The sequence below is a fragment of the Silurus aristotelis genome (assembly GCF_946808225.1).
Source record: "Silurus aristotelis genome assembly, chromosome: 7".
Lineage (NCBI taxonomy): Eukaryota > Metazoa > Chordata > Actinopteri > Siluriformes > Siluridae > Silurus > Silurus aristotelis.
In genome coordinates, this window is record NC_139580.1 from 8,277,238 (window position 1) to 8,303,349 (window position 26,112).

The 26,112-nt window shown below is 38.5% G+C and overlaps 1 protein-coding gene across 4 annotated transcripts in view; it reads left to right on the forward strand.

Moving 5' to 3' along the window:
• Positions 1 to 2,770: 2,770 nt before the first annotated feature.
• The window catches only part of ppp3cb (protein phosphatase 3, catalytic subunit, beta isozyme), a 60,049-nt gene continuing 36,707 nt past the window's right edge, over positions 2,771 to 26,112 (forward strand). For 2 of the 4 annotated variants that reach the window (XR_014534449.1, XM_083547111.1), the window contains exon 1: positions 3,437 to 3,763. Coding sequence is in view for 3 of the 4 variants with exons in the window: in XM_083547111.1 (XP_083403237.1) it covers positions 3,736 to 3,763 (28 nt within the window). In the remaining variant the exon portion in view is untranslated. Of the gene's footprint in view, positions 3,226 to 3,436; positions 3,764 to 26,112 lie in introns of those variants that run through there. The other 2 variants (XM_083547112.1, XM_083547110.1) reach the window with 2 other exon arrangements.

Sequence of the window (26,112 nt, forward strand, 5' to 3'; positions counted from 1 at the left end):
AATTCGTGTTTGAAAAATATTCACAAGCAAACATGTACACGGCGATCTCGCGACTTCCGGATTTTCACGCGAACAACATGATAAGTTGAGCCAAGGCGGAGGGATATAGGGTTTGTTTTTATCGCGAGACAACGCGAGAGTCTCGCCACGGCAGGATAAAACGAGCATGAGTTGATTGCTTGGTTGAGAGTTTCATTTCTCCATCCGGTGAAGTTCATGCAAATAAGAGAAACAACTTATCCATCACAGAATTAAACATCTCAATATGTTACTAAGATATGTATTAGGTGTGTGTTGTATGTGATCAGTAATTAGGATTTGTGCAGCATCTGTATTTACTGATTGGTGCTATATAAGGATCTGAGAGAACTTAACCTTTCCTTCAAAAAATGCAAAACATTTAACATTCACTTTTCAGGATTTACAGCCAGTTAACACAGTCCCTTAATTTTTACAGGCTCAAAATTAACTGTACAAAGTAGCATTATTATAAATATCAGAATTATTTTTCCTGATTATGCAAATTCTTTGCACTTTTTGACTGCCTGAAGTCCATAGTCCCCTGAGTTTCCTCCTTTAAGATGTTTTGTTTGCCTTTTCCTGCTTTTTAATTGTTTGTGGTTCTTTCTGCCTTCTGTTTCATCTTCAGTAAGTCGGAACGCATGCTCAATTAGATGGCAAAACTTTTTTTTTGCCTTAAGGAGCTCTTGGGTTGCTTTTTATAGTATGTATGTTTTGGGTCATTATCCTTAAAAACTTGTGCTGGCCTAAGGAGAAAGCAACGTATTTTCAGAAATAATCCTTTAGAAATAATCAGCATCATCAATGAACACTAAATTCCTCTGGCAGTTGTATATGCCCATGTAAAATAATCTGCCTGCATGTATGACAGATGATGTGTTATGATTTGGATTATCAGTCCTTCATTTCCTTCTACATTTTTACTTTTTTAATAATTTGGAGAGTGTGTTAAGTGAAGAAAAGAGTGCAGGCAGGGTGGAGTGGGTGGAGAAGAGTGGCAGGAGTGATTTGTGATTTAAGGTTATCTGCAAGAGTGAAAAGGAAAGTCCATAGGACTGTGGTGAGCCCTGACATGTTGTATGGATTAGAGACAGTGGCATTGAATAAAAGACAGGAGGTGGAGCTGGAGGTAGCAGAGCTGAAGATGTTGAGAGTTTCGTTGGGAGTGACGAGGTTGGACATGAGTTTATTAGAGGGACAGCGCATGTAGGACGTTTTGGAGACAAGGTGAGGGAGGTGAGATCGAGATGGTTTGGACATGTGCAGAGGAGGGACATGGGGTATTTCAGTAATAGAATGCTGAGGATGGAGCCACCAGGAAAGAGGAAAAGAGGATGACTAATGAGGAGGTTTATGGATGTGGTGAGGGAAGACATGCAGGAAGTTGGGGTTAAAGAGGCAGATGTAGAGAACAGGGGAGGTATGGAGACAGATGATCTGCTGTGGCGCCCCCTAATGGAAGCAGCCAAAAGAAGAAGAAGAAGAAGAAGACTTGCAGTCTCATATTCCCTTTACATCCTAGAGTATTACCAGTGGGTTACATTTTAAAGTAAATCCGTAGTATTTACATTCATAATGGTGTCTCTTTATTGTAGACTAGGACAATAAAATATCTACTTCTTTGTGTCCTTTGATTTAAATAGAAGTTGTTTATCCACTAAGGAAAAAAATCTGTGATAATCCACTTTCGTTGTCTTAAAGGCCTTTTGGTGTTGTATTTCTTTAAAGCTCATAGTGAGAGTCTGCATAATCAGCTACCAAATGCAAATTGAACACAGATACAGATCTATTATTGCCTTTACTTATCATGAGTTACAGTGATCTCATTCATACAGTAGAGCAGCTGTAGGCCTTGCTTAAGGGTCCAGCAGTGGCAGCTATTCAGTTCAGTTTTATTTGTATAGCACTTTTAACTGTGTACATTGTCCTGAATGATCTTCACAGAGACAAACAGATGGGAGCATAAACTTTTAGTCTCTATAGGTTTATCCCAAATGAGTGAGCCAGTGGCAAAAATGGTAAGAAAAACTGATGGCATTAAGAACAAACCCTGAGAAACACCAGACTCATTAGAGAATCCATCCTTATTTGGGTAACACTGAATGTACATTCGTTATAGTTTTATCATTGTTGAGGTGTACTGTTCAGTGAACTGTTCAGTAGCGAGCGCTCAAATGTAGAACTGTTCACGCCGACTGTAATCCTAAACCATTGTAGCAGACTGATATTAATTACATTCCAAGTTCTTGAGTTGCTCAGGAATTTCATGGATCTTGAGGCTGTTCATGTGGAACCATTCTCACCTGTAAGTTAATATAAACAGTCACTGAACAGTATGCCTCAACAACGATGGAACTGTAACGAAAGGACATTCTGTGCCACCCAGATGAGGATGGGTTCCTTTCTGAGTTTGGTTCCTCACAAGGTTTCTTCCTTATGAAGTCTCAGGGAGTTTTTTGGTTGCCATTGTTGCCACCGGCTCACTCATTAGGCGTACAATTATAGGCACTAAACTTATAAATTCACATTTCAAATGACCTATTTATCTCTGTAGAGCTGTTTTGGGACAATGTCTACTGAGCTATAGAAATAAGATGGAATTGAATTGAAATGTAAACAGAATTTCACATTCTATGCAAAAAAAAAAAAAAGATTGTTATGCATAAGCATGATGATGCACTGAAAAATACAGTAGTAAATACACACAAACACATATTCATGCATTCGCCACTAGACAGATCGGGGGAATCCACTTCGCGTCAGCGCGCGCACATTTCCACCGGATGGCAGCACGAGGCAGCTCGTGAGTGGCCGCGCGCGAGCGGCTTGCGTGGGCGTTCCTGGCTCCGCCATCATGCCGGGGTGGTGCAGCGACTCCGCGCCGAGGAAGCCGAGGGAAGCCCGGAACGACCGGTAGAGAACTGCCTGGACAACCCCCCCCCTTACTCCTCCCCACCCCCCACCCCGACGGTTATCCTTCGACAATCGGTCTGTCCGCGCGTGCTTGCGTCCGTGCACTCCTGCGTGATCCGTGCGACAGAGCTCGGCTCGTGCACCTCCCTTCCCTTCATCCGTCCTCCTCCTCCTCCGCCGGTAAACGGAGCGGAGCTGCACCGAGTGATGCTGCGCTCCTAAAGCACCACAGCCCCATGAACATGTCCAACGCAGTCATGGGTCTAAACCCCACCGACAGGGTCATCAAATGTAAGTGCGTGCGCGGGTGCGCGCCCGGATGTGTTTTTTTTTTTTTTTTTTTTTTTATGTGTGTCTTTGTATCTCCATGTGTCATTAAAATGATCAATTTCTTTTACAAATTGTGGGCTGTCTGTGATTGCTCTGCAACAACCTCCACACATGCTCAATCTGATCTGCTTCTTCTTCTTCTACTTCTTCTTCTTCTTCTTGCATTTGGTCCATTATGATCTGATCGTGCTATTGTTCGGATCTGGGATGTGATGCTCCATGGCCCATTTGTTTCTGGTGTACCCTGATAGGCTGGAGGCTGGAGGCTGTCTAATGAGCTTCAGACCATCTTTCTGCTAGTGGTGAATGTGTGAATTGCTATAGAGAGAAAGCAAGAGGGGGGAGAGAGAGAGAGAGAGAGAGAGAGAGAGAGAGAGAGAGAACGAGACCTACAGAGGGAGAAGGGAAGAAAGAGAGGCAGATCGGCATCGTTTCGGGTCCGATGAAACGTTTTTCCGTGCCGTTTTGACGATGACAGCCGCCAAAGGACGACCGAAAGGTAGATCTGATTTCTCTTTGCTCCCATTTCTTTCGATTTGATTCCATTAAGATCTAGCAGGACCGCCTCTCCGGAAACCATAGATCAATCCTGGGCTTTATCTCGTGACCCGGAGAGATACTATCTGATAGATGACAGCCTGGGAGATGCTCATGGACTTGTTATATAGACGATATCCAATCTGGGTATGCTGTTTAAATCAGAGTGGCTCAAACACGATCCGATCAGACTGATCATTATGGCGATGACATTAGACCATACAAAAATAGACTATGCACAGTTTCGGGATTGTTACGTTCCTTTATATCGAACATAAAACTGGATGTAAAATGCTTTATATTGCTGGTGTATGTGATATACAGGGTTATATGCTTTATAAATACTTAAAGAGTGTTAAGAGAAGCGATTGTAAAAGAAAAAAAGTGCTTGTTTTTGCATATTACATGTGTTGGTTGGTTGTGATGGAATTTGTGATTGTAATATTCTTATTAAAGAAGACAGTGTGGCACTGGAGAGACTGTTGGCAAAAAGCGAACGGCCAGAAGGGAAACGAGAGTGAGAAAGAAAGAGAGACAGAGAGAGAAGCAGGAGGGGTTTCATTGGAATCCACTCTAAATGGGCTATCCCTCACCGAGGGACCGTTTCCCGACCAAAATAGTGCAGCAGCATATGCTATTCGGCATAAAATAATCATATTATGGCATATGGCAGCTCTGAAAACGGTCATCAGAAGCATTTTTAACAAATATTATTAAATGTCACAGTGTACAGTGATGCTCCGGATGAGATCTCGGCTGTGTCATAGCATGTGACCGTCATAGCACGGGCTTGCGGTCAGCACATCCGACAAGGATCCTCTAACTCTGAAGAAACTGACTACAAATCGATCACCAGGTCCGGGCTCGTGCAGGAAACATCTCAAAATGTTCACATTTTCACTTTCACAAAAACTGCATTTCGTTGCTGTGTACCTGTACCATGCAATGACAATAGAGTTCTATCTATCTATCTATCTATCTATCTATCTATCTATCTATCTATCTATCTATCTATCTATCTATCTATCTATCTATCTATCTATCTCTATCTATCTATCTATCCATCCATCCATCCATCCATCCATCCATCCATCCATCCATCCATCCATCCATCCATCAATGCCTGTAGATATACAATTCTCCTATTGGTGGCTTTGTAGCAATGTTTATTCTACATTGGCTCTGTAGCAATAATGTTTATGAGCTGTGCTAAATGCAAAAGTGCAGAATGAAAACAAAACAAGCCCTCTATACTTTAACAACTAAATCTAGATCTAGTTTTGTGTCCTAGCTTGCTTGCTAACTTGCTCTCTCAGGGAGTTTTTCCTTGCCACAGTCACCACTGGCTCGCGTTTATTAGGAATGAACTTACAATTATAAAGAACAAACTTATAGGTGCTTCTTCTTTTGGATTCTCCCATTTAGGGGCGCCACAGCGGATCATCCGTCTCCATACCCCCCTGTCCTCTACATCTGCCTCTTTCACCCCAACCACCTGCATGTCTTCCCTCACCACATCCATAAACCTAATGCTTGGTCTTCCTCTTTTCCTCCTTCCTGGTGGCTCCATCCTCAGCATTCTCCTACTGATATACCCCATGTCCCTCCTCTGCACATGTCCAAACCATCTCAATCAAACTTATAGGTACTAAATGTATATATTCTTTTAGACCATTTTATAACCATTTTATCTCTGTAAAGCTGCTTTGACACTATGTCCATTGTAAAAAGCGCTCTACAAAGATCTATGGTAAAATGTTGCTAGCTATAGCTAAGCAGTGCTGTATCTTGCTACCCACATACATTTATTTGCATTTATGGCAATAGCAGATGCTTTCACCCAGAACACTAGCCCAACAGTGGCAGCGTGGTGTGGCTGGGATTTGTACTTATGACCTTTGGATCCAGTTAGCAAGCTTTAGTTAGTACATGTTGAGCCTTAGTTGTACTTCTAGCATAATATTTAGGCTAATCGTACAAAACACCAGTTGTTAAAGTGTTTATAGCTAGCCTTCTCTTCTCTCAAAAACTCATTGTGCGACTCATGGGTTATGTTGTCACAAATGACAGAAGGATCTGTTTTTAAAAGACCCGAGTTGTGCTCAAAAAGAAAAATTCAGAAGGAAGACGAGGTACAAGGACTGTGTACTTCATTCATTAGCTATTGCTATTTCATGCTGATCGGATTGTGTGGTCACCACATCAACAAAGCATATCTATTGGTATTACATCTGATGCTGAAAAGATTTTTACGTGGGTTTTTGGGGGGATTTTTAGGAACGGCAGAATTTATGTTTGCCACTGAGGCAAGTCCATTGTCATTTTTTTCTTTCATGGAATCATTTACCTACATATTTAAGTGTACCATTGATCTTCCTAATGATTTTACCATCATATATCCTTTACATTGTCTGTAAGTCAAATCAAGTCAAGTCAAGTGTATTTCTATAGCGCTTTTCACAACAGACAGTGTCTCAAAGCAGCTTTACAGAATGTTAAGAGTTAAGGTGAATGACGTGTTTATCCCTGATGAGCAGCCATTGTGACTGAATGAAAACTCCCTTAGATGTTATGAGGAAGAAACCTTGAGAGGAACCAGACTCAAAAGGGGAACCCATCCTCATTTGAGTGATATCAAGAGTGTGATCATAAATCTTTTAAACAATACAGAACACTGGAGAGTGAGAACTAACATGAGCACTGGAATGTAAGATTATGAGTAATGTTCTTTCTACAGACTTTTACAGTCATTTGTGGACTTGTTTGTTCTAGCTAGCCTCAGTATTTTTTTGCTACCTTATAGGCCATGTGTTACAGGTAACACACTGGTTTTGTTTTCTTGCAACAAGGAAACTTATTTATAATATTTTCAAGTATGTATATGTTTCTTATTGCAGTGGAGCAATATTGCTAATAGCAGCGATAGCTTTGTTTGTTTGCAGTGATATTAGATTCTTAGTTGGATTTGAATGAGAATGTTGGGGAAAAGCATTTATTTTATACGAGTACAGTACAGAAGTATACTCGGCCATTGTCTTAATATTGCTGTATATGTTTGTTTTTGTAAGTATCTGGTCAGTATTAATGTCTACTGTATATACAGTGCCTTGCATTTATTTCTTGTTTTTAAATTCTTTTACATTTTGTAGATTTTACAACTTGCAAGTGAAATTTTTGATTAGGATTTATTTATTTTTTGCTTTTGATTTACATGACATGTCTAACATTTAAAGATGCAAAATTTTGGTTTCGTTTTTGGTTGACTAAACAAAAAAAAGTAGATATTTGCTGGGTTTTCATATTCCGGGTCAATATTTGGTATTACATCCGCTTTATATCTGAATGCTAATATTATATATTTTTTCCCATTCTTTTGGGAAAATTACGAACTCTTTCAGATCGGATAGAAACTGTTACAAACTCTGGGGCCTTTGGGAAGTGTATTTGCAGCATACCGAGGATATGTAACATTGGTGGTTGCATGAGAATTAATGTAGGGGCTTCACGGCAGTAGAAAGGAATACTTTTACCGTCACTTGTTTTATAATTCTTAAAAAATTGCAAACTACAAAATTTCTCTGAGCTACTTCAGTATTACGGTTGGTTGTTTCAATTCATGACGTACAATCCTAGTGAATTCTATTTCGTTCCTGGTTGTAAAACAAAAAACTGGAACAGTTAAAAAGGGGGAGGATTGAATATGTACAATATCTAAGGCACTGTGTATAATTAATAATTTTTTTCAGAAATCGATTCATGAGATGAGGATTCACACAGAGAGAGAGAGAGAGAGAGAGAGAGAGAGAGAGAGAGAGAGAGAGAGAGACAGTCTACTATCATTTTCTTTTGACTTTTAGACCCTTTATTTCTACAGAAAGGCTTGGCCTGCCATCTGAAATGTAATAGCAAGATATGAAAACTGGTGAAATATGATACGATGTGAGAAAACAAGTAAGACAATAAAAGAAAAAGGGAAAAGGATGAGAAGTGGAACAGACAGGGAATGAGACAGGATGCTTACTCACAAACCCACAAACATGAGTATTTAACAGTGACCAGAAACAATAAACTAGAACATTGCTGAAGTTTATTTCTTGTGCACTTCTTGTGTCTCAGCATCTCTAATTATGCAGCATAAAAAAAAATACATGTAAAAACTGGTGATTATGATATATAAGGTCTCAGCTGCTTATCATATATAAAAAATACTAGTAATTGAAAATTTCTCTGCTGTATAGTTAATACAGGGATGTCTGTCATGCTGTAATAGAGGTTGGCCGAGTAATCAGTGAGGTGATAAAATCAACTGATATTTCTGATAGAAAGGTTCTCCAGACTTAACAGTATTTTGGAAATCGGTTCATGTTGTACTGAGAAACGTGTTGCTTTTTTAGTTTTTACATTTCACTGTTTTGAATATTGCTTTTGGATTTGAGGACGGGTTGATGATCCTTTTTTGGCCTGACATTATTTATTACTCTATTTACAGATAAACCAACTTGTCCACTTCATCCAGGAATAAAAAAAAAAGTATGTTAATTTTTATGTATGATATTTAGGAAGCTGTATTTCCATTTTAAATTTGCATCAAAAACATGGATAAAAAAACACATTGTACACGCATACACGTCCAAAAATCATCTTAGTGCTTTCTGTCATGTGCGAATGATTACTCTTAAACTTGACTCACTTTTTGGAGAAATTGACAAGTATATCAGCAAATTTCTAAGTCTAAAACATTCACATTGACTTTTAGACCATATTAGCTGATTTGATTGGTTTTCAGGACCTCCAAAACTCTTTTTCATTACGCATCTTGGTGAGTAGTGAATTAACCGGCTTCACGTGCACCACTGAATCTGTGTATAAGAGAAGCGTGATGTCTGAAAGCCGTCCTTATAGGAGCAGACGACCTTGTGGGCCTCGTGGACTGAATGCAGTCGTGTCACCAGAGGATGTCACATACCTGCGTAATGTGTTGGTTAGCCAGTAGCCGGTGGATGATGCAATGACAGGCAGTATATTTTTGTACAGGGACATCGTTAGTGTTAAGTGAAGCTTATAACGGATTCGAAGACTGGAACTGAGCACCGGTGCGTTAAGTGTGTTTATAGATGGAGCTGGGTTATTGTATTGTAGCACCAGAGCTTTGGGATAACGCTAATGACGATGATGCAGGTTTATACACACGCATACACCGGTGCAAAAACGCAGTATATTCTTACACTGCAGATCAGGTAAAGCCAGCCTGATGCTCATTCACTGTATGCCACTGAACTGTAGCTGCTCCTTTAAGGGTCTGTTCTAGTCCTGGAAAGTTAATATTTTACAACCCCTGAGCTACCAGAGAGCAACTTTCATGCCCACGGGCCTCTAAATTATCTTTGTCATTCGACTGGTTTCTGCCTTACATGTAAGCTGCCTTGGTTAACAATGAAAACGTTTAAACCTTGGATCTTGTCCTGGAGCTTCTGCGTCCGTATGCATCCACGAATTGTGTTTGGCAGGTCGACAACAATGTGACACTTTAGTCATGGCTATTACTGCTCGAAATACATTGGAAATAATTAGGCCAGGGAACTCGTGTGTCTCGAAGCCGCTGTCATAAAAGGATAAAAGCAGCAGCTTTTTTCCAGTTTGTTGCGTTATGATCGACACTTTAAGAAGGTGTATGAATGCAAATTTGTAGGAATTTGCAGATCAGATCTTCTTACACATTGGGGGCAGTGTTTTATGACTTAATTTGTTAAAACACTAATAAAATTGCCCTCATTCTAATAAAATTACTCAAATGTCTTTTTTGTTTTGACATTTGTTTTGTTTATATATTTTTAGGATTTTGAGTCGAGACATGAGTTGCCTACAAAGAGTCAGAATCAAATCCAGAGCTTTGTGGTGCCAGTCAGTTTGAGGTTTGAGTAATGGAAATGCAAGTGGAATTACAAGTCATTTGCCAGTGAGACAGAGTAAACATTCAGTTTACAAATGATAAGCTTTCCAGCAATGCTGCGTCATCATCTAGAAGTCAGAATCAGGTTGAAAATCTCAAGCTTTGGATTTAGTTCAGAGTTGAGTCTTGATCTTCTAAGTCATATGTACTAAAGTCAGAGCTGAATGTCCTGGTCTTTTGTGTCTGATCAGACTAAATCATAAGCCTTGAAGTCAGTTGAGTGATTATTTTTGGTGTGAAGTTGCAATAAGCTTAAAAATCTTATTTGAGTTGAGATTTTGAGGATGTCCAAGTATTTTAAGATGGCGCCGGTGAGGTTGGCTGCCTTCACGACTGCTCTGGCTACGTTTTCTTTTTCCCTTGTTTTATCTCTTCCCCCCACCCTATTCCCTCATGCCGGTCAGTCGTATAAAGCATTTCACTGCATGTCGTACTCTGTATGTATGTGTATGTGACGAATAAAATTTGATTTGATTTGATTTGAAGTAGAGAGTAATGAGCTTTGAAGTCTGAGCCAGGCTGTGAGTCATATGCTTTAAAGGCCGGTTTGAGTTGTAAGTCATATGCATTGAAGGCATTGCTGAGTAAGGTTTGACATCAGGTTGAGTCAGGTTTAAGTAATACACTTTGAAATCTGTCGACGAATGAGTCATTATATTTGGAGTCAGTATCTAGTTAGAAGTCGTATGCTTTTGAGTCAGAATCCATCTAAAAATCATATTTAGGAGTCTATATATGAGTCATAATTTTTGTAGGTATAATCTATTTACAAGTCTTAGTCTTGAAGTCAAGATCAAGTTATGAGTCATAAGCATTAGAGTCAGAATCTAGTTGCGAGTCATTGGAGTTATTAGAGTCAGTGTTCAAATATAAGCCATATACTTTGGAGTCTAGTTATGAGGCCTTCTGAGTCCGAATCTAATAATGAATCATTAGCTTTAAAGTCAAAATTAAAATTATATATTTTGTAGTTAGAGTCCAAATGCGAGTTTTGCAGGCGGGATCTAGTTATGAATCATAAGTTTTTGAGTCAGAGTCTAGCTACAAATTGTAAGTTTTAAAGTCAAAATCAAGGTGCAAAGAGTAAGCTTTGAATTCTTAGTTGAGTATTAGATCCATGAGCTTTCATTGCTGAGCTAGACTGAGAGATACGTTTGGAGTCAAATGTCTATAAAGTCAGAAAAGTCAGATTTTGAAATTCAAAGTCAAATCACTAAACAGTGGGGACATTGCTGTTTTTTTTTTTTTTTTTTTTTTTTTTTTAGAAAAAACGCTATACATAAATACATGATTTTGACCAGATACATGCAAAAAAAAATCCTGTCTTGTATACCAGAAACGTACATAAACTGTAAAAATCTAGTTCAATCTCTACAGTGAAAAGGAAAGAAAGGACGAGAGAATGGAGAGAAGAGGAAGGCTAATTTTAGCCCATTTAACACAGTGTAGCTATGAGTTTAAAGAGAAAGTAGTGGGACAGAGCTTTGGCCTAATGAGGCCACGCTAAAGCAGGAAGTTACTCCAGTCCAACATGTCTCTCCAATTTTCCAGCATACTCCACTAGTGTTCTGTCTTTCACGCCTTGCTGTTGTCTTATTCCTGCTGTCAGTCATTGCAGCACTCTGTGTTTACTGGCTCATTTTGTGCTAGGTTTCTCAGCATGTCGTCGCACCTGCCAGCCCGAGTGCAGATGGCTGTATGTGTGTATGGCATGCATTAATTGCGTGACTTCAAATAGCGATTTAAAAAATCCTTTATCGAATAGCTAGCTTCTCTCGATCTGGGTCGGTGGGTGTGACACACATCAACACACATTTACTCGCTCTCACATGATTCCTGTCCATGTCTCTCTCCCTCATTGTCTCCGTAACTCACTTTTAGCAAACACTTAGCAGAGGATACAAGGACGAGTCGCAATGTTGCACTACATGCAGTGTTTTACATACTGAACAGGTCATGTTCTGGATGTTCTCGCGGTGCCGGGAAAAACTAATTCAAGATTGTTCTGGCGGACAAGTGGAGTTGGTGTCCGATGATCTTTCAGTTCCAGTTCAGCAATCACATGCTATATTGTAACAGAGAGACTTTCCCCAGAGTTGATCTCTCTCCATCCTTTCTCAGATCTTCTGTCCTAGTTTTCCTCTTGCTTGCTCTGTGTGACACACACACACACACACACACACACACACACACACACACACACACACACACACACACACACACACACACACACACACCACCCAAAGCTTGTTTTATAATACCAATTCTCTTCTATATTAAATAATACATTCCTTGATATAACAGTTCCATATAAATGTCATTAAACAACAGTGAACGGGAACGAAACATTTCCATAATTTCTGACATCAGAAATCCAGATTGTATTAGTATGCAAATAAAACAAAATCTCTTCCAACCCCTTTACACTCCTCAAAAAAAACCAGTGTAATAACAAAATATTTGCATATCGAAACCTGATTGGTTCTTACATATTATGATGCAATAACACTTTATATATCATTTGATCAACTGTGGTGAGTCCTATATCATTTAATATTTTAAACTGATCTTTGTTTTTAGTCCAACTTCTTCTTTCATTGAAATAATGAATAATTAATTATTATAATAATTATAATAATGAATATATACACAATTTTGTGCCTATCATGTTGGCTTATATGCAAAGCTTATGCGTTTAATGTATAGTACACAAAGGCTTTGGAATAGAAACAAAAGCTACATGACCTTTCTGTTTAGCAGATACTCAGACTGATCAGACTCCAAGAAAAAAAGAGAGAAAATGGGGAAAGAAATTCTGCAATCAGGCAAAAGATTCTGTTTGTAAGACCTGAATTAGTGTTAGAATGTTATTGCATTAAATATATAATAGCCATTAAGGTCTCAATATACGAATACAAGCCTTGCAAATAGAAGGGTTTATTACACTCTGAAGTCCTAAAATGCTTTTGGTTCTATTGCTTTATACTCTGGAGGCACTTCAGGGGGTCCTTGTTTATAAAATCGGGCAATAGAATGTTTTAATTCCCTTTAGGAAGTGAAAAAGCCTTAGCAAATGTAGAGAACAATCAGACACTTTTTGGCTTGGGGAATATCTAATGCTGCCTTCAAGTCCTTTTTGGAAGATCATAAAGGTTTTCAAGTGGCAGTTATTAAGCTGAAATGGTTTTGGTTGAGGAAAAATAGACGAGGCCAGATAATTATTTCTTGCTTCTTTTTTTTTTTTTTTTTTTTACAATAAAAATATATTTACAAAATTATTACATAATTTTTCCTGTCTGTTGTCAGGGTCATGTGATGCCCACCAGGAATTTTTGTAGTTGACACACTTCCAGCTTGGAAAGTCGAAACTCATGGAAAAATAGGAGTTCCTGAAGTTGTAATTGCAACATCACGAGGATGTTTGCATGCATTCTTCTCGTAATTACGATATATCCGGCAGGTCTTAAAGCACAAAATGTGTACAGAATGTTTTTACCGAGGAAATAGTTGGCCCTTTGTTTCCTTTATGTTAAACTCTTACATAAAGCAATTTATTTTTATTATTATCATTTAATAGCTACTCATATTTCATACACATTGCTTGACCCTAAAAATAATCCACTTTAATCAGTTGCAGTGCTTTTCGTGCCCTGGTTTGAATTTGTAAATTGCGATGATGTTTCGCTGCTCCGACACAAGTTTGGGCAATTTTTTTCAAATATCGCATCGGCTAAATGTAGTGGAAAGAAAACGATCACGCTGGGAGATGGAAGATCTGAATGTGCGAGTGCCATCAGTGAATGTGTAGATATTATTTATCTCGGCAGCGTTGGACCATGAAAAGAAAAACTCCAGACGCCATGCAGAGAGTTAGAGACATTTTTCAAGTTTGACTGGTTAGAGCTAGATCTTTAGGAACTTTCAAAAGAGCATATACTTTCTAAGAGTTTACTGGAGTGATAGAGAGAGAAAGAAATAAAAAGAGAGAGTGGCGGAATGAGTCATTTTAGTGAATAGCCATTTCCCTGTTGTGTGCTTACTTCAGCACGGCAAGCTACTCCATTTTAACAACGGCGCAGAAGTGGTTTTTACGTAGTGAAAGTATTTCTGTTTCCCGGGTTGAGATTTAATTGCTGAGTTCAACCGCTATAAGTGCAGGTGTTCTGTATATTTGTCATTAGACAATACGCACACACACAAGGCAGCTGTAAGCGAATGTGCTCTTTCTGCTGACTCATGGTATTTCCATTTGTTTAGCGATCCAGCAGAAGAGAGTACAATCAGAGGCTGAGATGCTCGTATGGACTCATGCATAAACGTTTTATTGGCCTAATGGATTGTTTGATGGATAACTGTTGTCAAATGCATGAGGGGAAAATATTATCCTTAATGCTTGTATGAAAGTTTGCATCCCTGTGGGGTTTTCTTTTATTAAAAATTATGGAATCTGTTTGTTTATAGTTATAAAATTCCAGAAAATCCAGAACCTGGCACAATTAACTGGCAACTGGTGTAAATCTGGTGCTGGAGAAGACTAAATAGGTACAGACAGCTGTTTAGAGGATATAAAAGAGGCTGGAGATAAACAAAACACAAAACGTATTCGTGGATATTTTGATTGGAAATTTCGTACTTCTGCATTTAAGCATCCATTGCTGTACAGTACACCACAACAATGATAGAACTGTAATGAATTGATATTTGGTGCCACCCAGATGAGGATAGGATCCCTTTTGAGTCTGGTTGCTCTTAAGTTTCTTCATGATATCTTCTCATGAAGTTTTTCCTTGCCACAGTCGCCCATGGCTTGCTCATTAGGGATATACTTATAGAGGACTGAATTTATACTGTACATTCCAACTTCTTCTCTGTATACCTCTTTATCTCTGTAAAGCGACTTTGGGACAATGTCCATTGTTAAAAGTGCTATACAAATAAAGCTAAATTGAATTTAAAGTGTTATACGGTTAGTTATTTTTATTAATCATGATCTCAAGTTCACTAATTGACCCTTGAGAACAGCAATGACAGCTGAGACACGAAATGTCTTTTTTAAAAAATTTTTATCCTCTTCATTTTGCTGTGTAGCAGGGGTGTCCAATCTTTCAATCTTTCAACCATTCATCATTGTTGAGATTATCTTCTGGCTTCGAGTGTTCAGGATTCTTACTCTTACTGTCAAAACCCATACACACATACTCACGCACTCACTCACTATCTATCTATCTATCTGTCTGTCTGTCTGTCTGTCTGTCTGTCTGTCTGTCTGTCTGTCTGTCTGTCTGTCTGTCTATCTATCTATCTATCTATCTATCTATCTATCTATCTATCTATCTATCTATCTATCTATCTATCTTTCTTAAAAATCATCAAACTTATAAAACATTTTAGACGTTGAAGCTGGCATTCTCAAGCTAAGTCAAAAGTCGGAATCAATCTTAACATACCTGATGTTATCCTATCAATTTGGTTGATCTTATTTTGGAAAATATTAGATAAATGTGACTATATTTAACACATTTTCACTTGCTAAGATGAGACTTAAGATTTTTTAAATTGTAGAATATTTGATTATACTCTATATCAGGGGTCACCAACATGTTTTCGAAAAATAGCTCACCATAGCGCCATTTACTAGTGAGCTGCATCTAATTTTTTTTGTTGCTTTTTAAATATGTCACGGATAAACTAAGAGTCGAAAACCGGAGTGTGGTTAAACACCTTGTCTTTATTTAGTCTAAACAAATACAAGGCAGAGGCTTGAGGAGAAGTATGAACCAGAGAGTGGGTAGAATCCGTAATGCGGGTAGAATCCGTAATGTGGGTAGTCCATGGATGATCGCCAATGTGAACCGTTAAAGGCAAACCTATCTTGAGCGCTTCCTCCGAAGCAGAGCCAGGAAGTAATACTAGTGGTAGGAAGTCCGGTAGATCTCCCATGGCAAAGAGTAGAGTGAGGTGGAATCGGGAGGTTATAAAGGGGAAAGGTAATGGGGAACAGGTGTAGGTGATTAGAGCAGGGAGAGGCTGAGTGAGAGTTTGAGCCTTGGATGGAGGCGTGGCTGGTGGTTCCCTGACAAAATCACACTTGCATTGGTGTAAATTTAAAAATGACAATATTAAAATATAGATGACTAGATATAGATGAATATCATTAATTATTAATAATAACATATAATTAAAGGTAAATTTTGCAAATCTGTTATTTCAGAAGTGCCTATCAATCTGGTAGCCATTCACATTAATCAGTACCCAAGAAGTAGCTCACAGTTTCAAAAAGTTTGGTGGCCCCTGCTCTATATGGACAAATATACATATAGAACCAGGAGACCCAAACCTGTTCCTGTATGAAAATGTCCCTGTACACGAAGCTATGTTGATATGGTTTACAGGGGTTGGAGTAGAAAATCTTAAGTGACCTGCTATAGAGCTCTGGTTTCAGCCCTACTGAATACCTTTGGGATTAATTTGAAAGCTGACTGCACCCCAGGCCTCCTCACCTACATCAGTACCTGACTTTTCTAACACCCTTGTGGCTGAATGATCACAAATGACCAGAAGACTGGATGTTATTATAACAGCACATGAGAACTAAATGTGTAATGGGATGTTCAAAAAGCACATACGAATCATATGGTCAGGTGTCCACAAACTTTTGTTCATTTAGTCCATGTCTTAATTTTACCTACAGAAGGATATTGTTATAGAAGCATTGTGAGATAAATCAATTGTATAAACTGAGTGAACACAAGATTTCTTGGCATCATCATATTGAAATTAGTCTACAGTTTATCACAATAGTGCAAATGAGCCTCAGAAATGTTACCATTAATACATTTTGTTCTATATTAATATATTATGACATTTAAATACCTTCGACTACAATAAGAACTCAATCTGAGCCTGGTAGCAAAATTGAAACGTTTTTTTTTTTTTCCTGTTCTTTGCCACTACTGAATTTCTGCACTGTCCTTCAAAATCTTTTTAACTATTAACAGCCACCTCGATAAATATCACCCGCAGCTCGAGCAGAGGACACATAAGGTTGCATACGGTTCAAGAAATCTTTCTTTTTTTTATGTGAGCAGTAGATAACATGCGTCGAGATATGCTTTAAAAGTGGTTTAAAGAAAGAAAGAAATGTATGAGGTAACATGCTGCTGTGGAACAAAATGGTTTTCATGATATATTGTTAAATTAGATTTAAAAAACAACCCAAACACAGACACCACAGATCAGTCGTTGCACCCAAACAGAAACACTCGCATTCACACCTGATACCAATACAGTTTGTCCTCATTTCTCTTACCTGAAAAAAAAGTATAATTACTCTGGCTGGAGCAGAAATGATTAGAGTATTAAAAAGAGCATCCGCTGGGGGTTTACAATGTAATGACTAAAAAATTGAGTCAAATGAGTGTTTTATGCTTGTTACAGGTATTTTGCAGCACCGTGAAATTCTTTCTTTAGATACTCCAGCGATGTAAGGAATCTGGAATCGGCCATGATGTAGCACCCCTGGAACACAGGGTGTTAAGGGTCTTGTTCACAGGCCCCATGAGTGGCAGCTTGGTGATACCAGGGCTTCATCCCCCAACCTGCTGATCAGTAACCCAGAGCCTAAACCACTAAGCTACCACCTCCCCAAGAGTCAGTAAAAAAAACAATCAAAGAAACAGGAAGCTAAAGCCGTGAAGATAGCAGAATCTCCTTGATTGCCACTGCCACCAAGCAGTTCCTGACTGCATTGCTGATAATTTTATAATTCCCACTTGTTCAATGGTGGAAATTATGGATTAAATTGTCATTAAAAAAAAAAAAATTTCAAGATAAAATCACAAGCTGGAAAGAATCATTCACACATACCGTGTACATACAAACAAATTGCAACAAGGGCGAGAAGATATAATTTTTATTAGTAGATTATGACAATACACACATTACCTACACAGAAGAGAACAACAGGAAAATGTGGCAGTATTATTTCAGAGCATGCAGACTGTTACTGTAACTGATAGTCATGTAAGTAGCGATAAATTGAAGGTAACTCAGTGAGCCAACGCTGGATCATGTGAGTGGAGTGGAGTTTTTTTAGATAAAGTGCGGCAGGTGACAGACGAAGAGAGGTGAATGGAAAAGCAGAATCCAAGCATAGCACTGAATATGTGTGGAAAAGAGTTACTAGAACACGCAGGATGGGATGCGCCTCCCAAAAAGCTGTCCTAGTACCTATTTTACAATTAGGTCAAGTTTAAATCTTAATAATAATAATAATAATAATAATAATAATAATAATAACAACAATAATAATAATAATAAAAACAGAAATATTATTGTGTATATAATTGTGTACATTGTATAATAATTATAATAACAGTATATAATAATACAATATAATAATAGTTTTTAATAATATTGTGCATGTAATTGTTCAATGCAGTGCAATTCAATTCAATTTAATTTAAATTTAATTTTATTATTGTCTCAAAGCAGCTTTACAGAATGTAAGAATTATTGTATAAAACAAAATTCACTTATATTTACATTCATTGTGTATATTGTGTCATAATTATAATACTATTCTAAAATAATATAATATAATAATAGTATTTAGTAATCATATGTATATTATTGTGTATATTGTGTAATAATAATAATAATAATTATAATAATGCTTTTAGCTACATAGTCAATACACAACCATACGTGGTACAGCATAACATTCAATCGTTACACATTAAATGACATAACATATACAAAATATAGAAAGGATAATAATTAAACAGAAATAACATTTTGAAAAGGAATACAATTACAATTTAATAGAAAAAAAAAAGAAATTTGCTCTAAAAGTATAAATAGAATTTACAGAGTATCAGCCTTTTAACTCCAGTCCAAATCGAAAAGAAATCTGGATCCCAAACCCGACCGGGCTGATCGAATACATTATAAAATTTGATTCATGTTGTTTGTTGCATGAAAATTCAGTTTAATTTGTAGATCAGCAATTTAGCCAACATCTGGCTTAAACACAGCATCCAAAACAGACAGATGTTTTGAACAATCTGGATATGCTGATATCAGCAGAGGTGAAGCACGGGGTGTGTAAAGCCAGGAGTCCTGTAATGTAGTAAAAGGAGGAGTAAAACAGCTGCCTTCTTACAAGAGTCTCTCAAAGAGAGTAAAAGCAAAACAAGTGAAAAAAGGAGAGATGAGGAGTGCGAGAAAGAAAGAAGGGGAAGGACAGTGAAGGAGAAGGAAAGCAAAGAGAGAGATAGAGAGGTAGAGGGGAAAGCTGTATCACAGCTGTGACCTGGATGAGTCCCTCCCCTCGTATCTCAGGGGTTCAGGAACAAGAGCGAGCCTGTCAGCGGCCTACTTTCCCAAAGTCTAATTCTAGGCCATTATCTGTGCTAGCACTGGTGGGGCTTCAGCATCCTCCAGAAAAGAATAGTCCTTTCAGTGTGTGTGTGTGTGTCTGTGTGTGTGGGTGTGTGGGAAGGGAATGTGGGGTTGCCGGCACTGTTTGTGATCGTTTAAACACTCGGGTCAAGGTTAGAAAGAGAGTGAGTCGGAGAGAGGTTTTTAGGTTTTGGTGTGTGTGTGTGTGTGTGTGTGTGTACATTCATGCATGGATTGCGCTCAAATTATAACTTGTTAACACCACAAAGACAAAGTTTATTTAGAGAGACTACACTCAGTTCATTTCCTTGCTGCCTGGTACTGATTGTAGCTTCCTTGAGTGCCTTTGCTTGAAATCTTCCTAAACTGAACCCTATGTTAAAGCACACACAGAAGGACAGTGGGTTCCTAACAGGAGTTGCAAAGACATCTGATGTAGACAGAGATCTCAGATGATTTATTTTCTGTTTAATTTAGCGATAGGGATGAACATCAGTTCCCATTTTTAATTGTGAAGGAGTTAGGAGGAGATCGTAGCTTAGTGGTTAAGGTATTGGATTTTGAATTGAAAGGTTACAAGTTCAAATCCCAGCACCACCAATCTGTCATTTCTGGGCCCTTGAGCAAGGCCCTTATCTCTCAACTGCACAGTTGTAAGTTGCTCTGGATAAATGTGTCTGCCAAATGCCATAAATGTACTATAAAACTTTCTTCCGGCTTCTCCCGTTAGGGGTTGCCACAGCGGATACTCCGCACGTGTGATTTGGCACATGTTTTTACGCTGGATGCCCTTCCTAATGCAACCCTCCCCATTTATCTGGGCTTGGGACCGGCAGTGAAAGTGGCTGGGGTTGGTTCCCTGACCGGGGATTGAACCCAGGCCGCAGCGTTGAGAGCACCGCATCCTAACCACTAGACCACCAGGGAACCCATAAATGTATTATACATATTTGAAATATTTTATTAATTAAATCTGGAGTATCTAGTTTAATCCAAGCTAATAAAATGTAATCTTTTTTTCTGAAAGGTGTACCTCAGGGTTCAGTGTTGAGTCTGTTTTTATTCTCTGTACAGCCGATATTGGGGTATTAAGAATGGTAAACATAAGGGGCTTTTACTTGTCACATGTACATTACAGCACAGTTAAACTCTTTCTTTGCATATCCCAGTGACGTTAGGATGCTGGGGTTGGCCATGATACAACACTCCTGGAGCATACAGGATTAAGGGCCTTGTTTAAGAGCATAAGAGTTGCAGCTTGGTGATACCAGGGCTTGAACCTCCAATCTTCCGATTAGTAACCCAGAGCCTTAACCTCTGAGCTAGCACCTTACAATACTTTAGCACCCTCATGATCGTGTGAGTATGTTTGTATTTGAAAGCGTGAGAGAATTTGTCAGTGTGAACATCAGATCTCTTGAGTTTTATGGTTGCAACAGTTTTCTGAAGTCCGATTCCGCTTGAGTCTCAGCATCTGTCTCACACGCCTAAGGCCAGAACCCCTTATACATACAGAGCCTTGATGTCCTAACCTCCTGCTCTTGCTGTCTGTCCTTGTGTGACCCATTGATTCAAAGACACACACACACACACACACACACACACACACACACACACACACACACACACACACATTCATCTGAGGGCTGTGTGATGAAGACGTTAAAGGATGTGACAAGTGGAAAGGGCATGCTGAAGAAATGAAAGCTGGCAAAAGGGATATGTTTGTTCAGTATGTGTGCGTGTGTGTGTGAGACACTGGGCTTCACAAGGTGGCTTCAAGGCTCAGGGCTTACAAAACACGTTTAAAAGCTCCTGTTTTCTTAAAAACATTGGAATTGATTTAAGAAAATATGTACTTTATTTTTATTAAAATAATAAATTTATCAATTGTATAATTAAATAATAAATATATAACGTATGCATCATATCACATGACAGTATTTAACAAGTACCATATGGGAGCTTCATGCATTATTTTACCCTGTGTACTAGTGTATGTACTGTATGAACAAAAGCTTGTGGACACCCGACAATAACATTTGTGTGTACTTTTTAAACATCCCATTCCACATTTAGTCTGCATTTCCTGTTATAATAACCTTCACTCTTCTGGGAAGATGTTCTACTAGATTTCAGAGTGTGTTTATGGAGATTTTTGCTAATTTAGCCACAAGAGTGTTAGTAAAGTCAGGAACTGATGTAGGTGAGGTAAGGTGACCTGGGATGCTCTCAATTTTCCAATTACTTTTCTAATTGATTAAAGGTATAAATAATCTCATTTTTGAATGGATTTATGTACCAAAAGTAAAAGTTATTTATGAGTATTATTTTTTAATACTGAATGCAGTTCAGTGTTCAATTCTTCTTTACACCAGACCTTTTTTTTTAAGAAATAAGTTATCCATTGTTACAGACACAGTGAGACACTTACTGCACACACACTCTCATCAAAAACCCAGGGGTTATGCTTGTGGCATTGTGACAGTGTCTTATTTAACACAATTTGCTTTCATTTTAAAAAGGGATAAGAATAAAATAATGCACTTTAAAACTAGTGAAGAAAAAATTCCCCCATAAAAATACCCAGTATGATAAAGTACCGATATTTAAAACTGCACTTTAGTACAACAACAAAGGAAAACTACTTTATTACTGTCCACCCCTGCTAGATACCATCTGGAATTTACATTCTAAATATTTAACCTTTCACTACATTATCTTCAGGAGGCATATGCTCCATGAATGGTCTAGAAATATGCTTTAATGAGAGGTCATTGACCCTGGGTACTGCAGTGAAAAGGAGCTTCATGAGGAGGTATTGTAAAATATATATTTCTTTATGAGGGAAGTGGTAGATCCAGCACTACCAAGCTGCCACCACTATTGTTGGTCCCCTGAGCAAGGCTCTTAACCCTCAACTGCTCAGATCATATTATGTCACTCTGGATGAGGGTATCTGCCAATAGCAATGAAGGTAAATCTTCTATAATTTGGTATTTGCATGGTATTGCACAAAAACACGAATATGACCACATATTTTGGAGCTGATTTTGAATTTTGTCATAAATTGTGCAAACCCCTGATGTAAATAAAGGATTAAAAGTGTTTACACACACAGAGAGAGATAAATATACAACATTCTCACCAAAACCAGCAGGTCCAGGGCCAGCTTTTTTCAACAAACATCACCCTACTGAACTTTACACTGCAGCATTAGAACCCTGATGGAGCACTAATTCTTTACTGATAATCTCTGTATAATTCTAACTGTATACAATTGTACATATATAGCATATCCTACATTATCTTCTATATACATATATACATATTTGTATACTATCTGTGAATAACTTTAGTATCGTTGTAGATACAATGTAAATACCTCATATTGTAAATTTATTTCTCTTGTATTTCGCTACATATATTGTTCCTTATACACATCTTGCACATATACTTCATTTTCATGTCTTATATACATCTATATTTGTACTAAACTTGCACAACATCTACAGATATGTCTCTGTCCCACACTAAAACTTTTCCATGGACCATCTCCCTCCAGAACCTGGAGATACTGTAGTAAAAGGTCAGTGTTCTTCAGTGATTTTAGAAAATACACAGTTGCAAAAGTGTAGATGTGTCATGAAAGATGAAAACACATAGACAAATAGTTTATAATAAAATACAGTATTTCTAATTGCTTTAGAGACAAAAAACACAGTTAAATATAAACAGACAGAACTAGAATGAGATCAATGTTTACAAATTTTGAACGAAGGTTTTAATATTTATTAAAGATTTCCCTGGTGTTAGCGTCTGACTCACCAGCTAGCGACTTAGTTAGATAGCACTGTCAATCAAATGTTGCAGTGATGAAAACTGTATGGTTTGTTTTAAGCCTAATTTCAGCTACAAAGTAAATTAATAAAGAAAAACAATTTTCCAATACAGTATTTGTGCACTACCTAGGAGTTAACATGCTGTTGTAGAGACTAGCCCTGATGTAGAACACACAGGTGTTGTTTGGACCTCTTCACTCGCTTCTGTCACTTTTTTACCCCACAGCTTGGTACACATCCAAATTTGACAACTTGTCAAGATCCTATTGTGTACCTGTGCCTTTTTTCTGTTGTTTTTTGGCACTAGTGAGATTGTGAGAGAATATTTGGCATCAAACCACATAATGCTACATGAGTTTCTGTGGCTCTAGGCAAGATCATGACCACAAGGCCCAAACACACTAATCAACACTGACATGTGGTACATCACTACTGAATTCTTTTTTTTAGTAGATTAAGAATTTCACAGAAAAAGTGTGAACTAAGTGTCAAGAAACATCCTCAAATAGGGGCTCTGCCGAATTTGGCAAACGCAGCAATTTTTTTCTGAAATGAAGCCAGAGCAAAAACAAAAACTATAATACAGTCATCAATTTAAAGCAAGTATTCAACATGTGAAACCTCCAGAATGCTTCAAAATTATACAGATATTATATTACATTAATTAATACAATCATCTATCATTCATTAATATGTTGTACATTATACTCCTGACCTTTGCATCCATATGTGGTTCCTCCTCAAACTGTTACCACAGACTTGGAGGCACACACACACACAGACATATATATATATATATATAGAACGTCTTTGGAGTAGCATTACATATTCCCTTCACTTAAACTAGCCAAGCTAGCTAGTTTAGCTGGGCAGACCAAAACCTGTTCCATCATGACAATGCCTCTGTGCACAAAGCCAACTCCATGAAGATATTTATATGGGTTAGTGTGGAAGATCTTGAGTGGCCGGTAACCTACATCAGTACCTGACTTAACTTACACCCTTGTGGCTTAATTAGCACAAATCTCCACAAACACACTGCAATATCTAGTATCTCTATCTTCTAGATCTCAAAATCGCTATCTACACAGAAGAGTGGAGGTTAATACAAGAGCAAATGAGAACTAAATGTGGATTGGAATGTTCAAAAAGCACATACGAATCTTATGGTCAGGTGTCCACCAACTTTTGTAGAGATAGTGCATCAAACTTGTCTTATTTACAAATCTTCCACTTTTCCCGAAGAAGGAACAGCCAAAACATTTAACAGAAACCACCTCATCCAGCTAGCATTGGTAGTCTTGGTTTCAGAATTGTGGTCATCTGAATTATACATTGACTCCTTACTATAAAATCACTTAATAATGAAAATGTTATTTTTGTAAATTTTTAATACTAGAAGAGAATACAGTTCTGTGGAAGAATGTATTTTTTTTATACCTTTAGGAAACCACCAAATGGTCGAAACATTAAAAATACTGATTCATCCCTCAAAATTAACCACATTCTCACTCCCAACTCATCACATATATTCGCGTTTGACAGGATTTCTTGGCGTCACTTTATGATACACCGGTTTCCCCTTTGGCGTTATTTTTTAACATGCAGGGATTCCCATAGACTTCTATAGAACTCTGAACCAGAGCCTGCAGCGCTGAAAGTGTTTGCTGTGTTAGGTAAGTAGACTGCACCGAGGTTCTATTTATCCAGCTCTCCAACTCATTTTTTATTTTAAAATTCACTCACTGTCTGATATCAAAGTGCCATCTGTGAAACATTGTTCAGGAACACGTTCTTACTCCCAACTAGCCCTAACCCCACCCCGTTCTCACTAACCCCAACGTGTTCTCACTAACCCCACCCCGTTCTCACTAACCCCAACGTGTTCTCACTAACCCCAAGCTGTTCTCACTAACCCCAACGTGTTCTCACTGACCCCAACCCGTTCTCACTTACCCCAACCTGTTTTTACTAATCCCAACCCTAACCCGTTCTCACTAACCCTAACCATAACCTGTTCTCCCTAACCCGTTCTCACTAACCCTAACCCCAACCCGTTCTCACTAACCCTAACCTGTTCTCACTAACCCCAACCCTAACCCATTTTCACTAACCCTAACCCGTTCTTACTAACCCTAACCCCAACCTGTTCTCACTAACCCTAACCTGTTTTCACTAACCCTAACAAGTTCTCACTAACCCTAACCCTGTTCTCACTAACCCTAACCCGTTCTCCCTAACCCTAACCCTGTTCTCACTAACCCTAACCCGTTCTCATTAACCCAAACCTGCTCTCACCAACCCCAACCCTAACCCGTTCTCAATAACCCGTTCTCACTAACCCTAACCTCAACCCGTTCTCACTAACCCTAACCTGTTCTCACTAACCCCAACCCTAACCCATTTTCACTAACCCTAACCCGTTCTTACTAACCCTAACCCCAACCTGTTCTCACTAACCCTAACCTGTTCTCACTAACCCTAACAAGTTCTCACTAACCCTAACCCTGTTCTCACTAACCCTAACCCGTTCTCACTAACCCTAACCCTGTTCTCACTAACCCTAACCCTAACCCTGTTCTCACTAACCCTAACCCGTTCTCAATAACCCCAACCTGCTCTCACTAACCCCAACCCTAACCCGTTCTCACTAACCATAACCCGTTCTCACTAACCTCAACCCTAACCCGTTTTTATTAACCCCAACCCGTTCTCACTAACCCTAACCTGTTCTCACTAACCCCAACCCTAACCCGTTCTCACTAACCCTAACCATAACCAGTTCTTACTAACCCCAACCCTAACCCATTCTCACTAACCCTAACCCCAACCCGTTCTCACTAACCCTAACCTGTTCTCACTAACCCCAACCCTAACCCATTTTCACTAACCCTAACCCCAACCTGTTATCACTAACCCTAACCTGTTCTCACTAACCCTAACAAGTTCTCACTAACCCTAACCCTGTTCTCACTAACCCTAACCCGTTCTCACTAACCCTAACCCTGTTCTCACTAACCCTAACCCGTTCTCACTAACCCTATCCCTAACCCTGTTCTCACTAACCCTAACCCTGTTCTCATTAACCCTAACCCTGTTCTCACTAACCCTAACCCT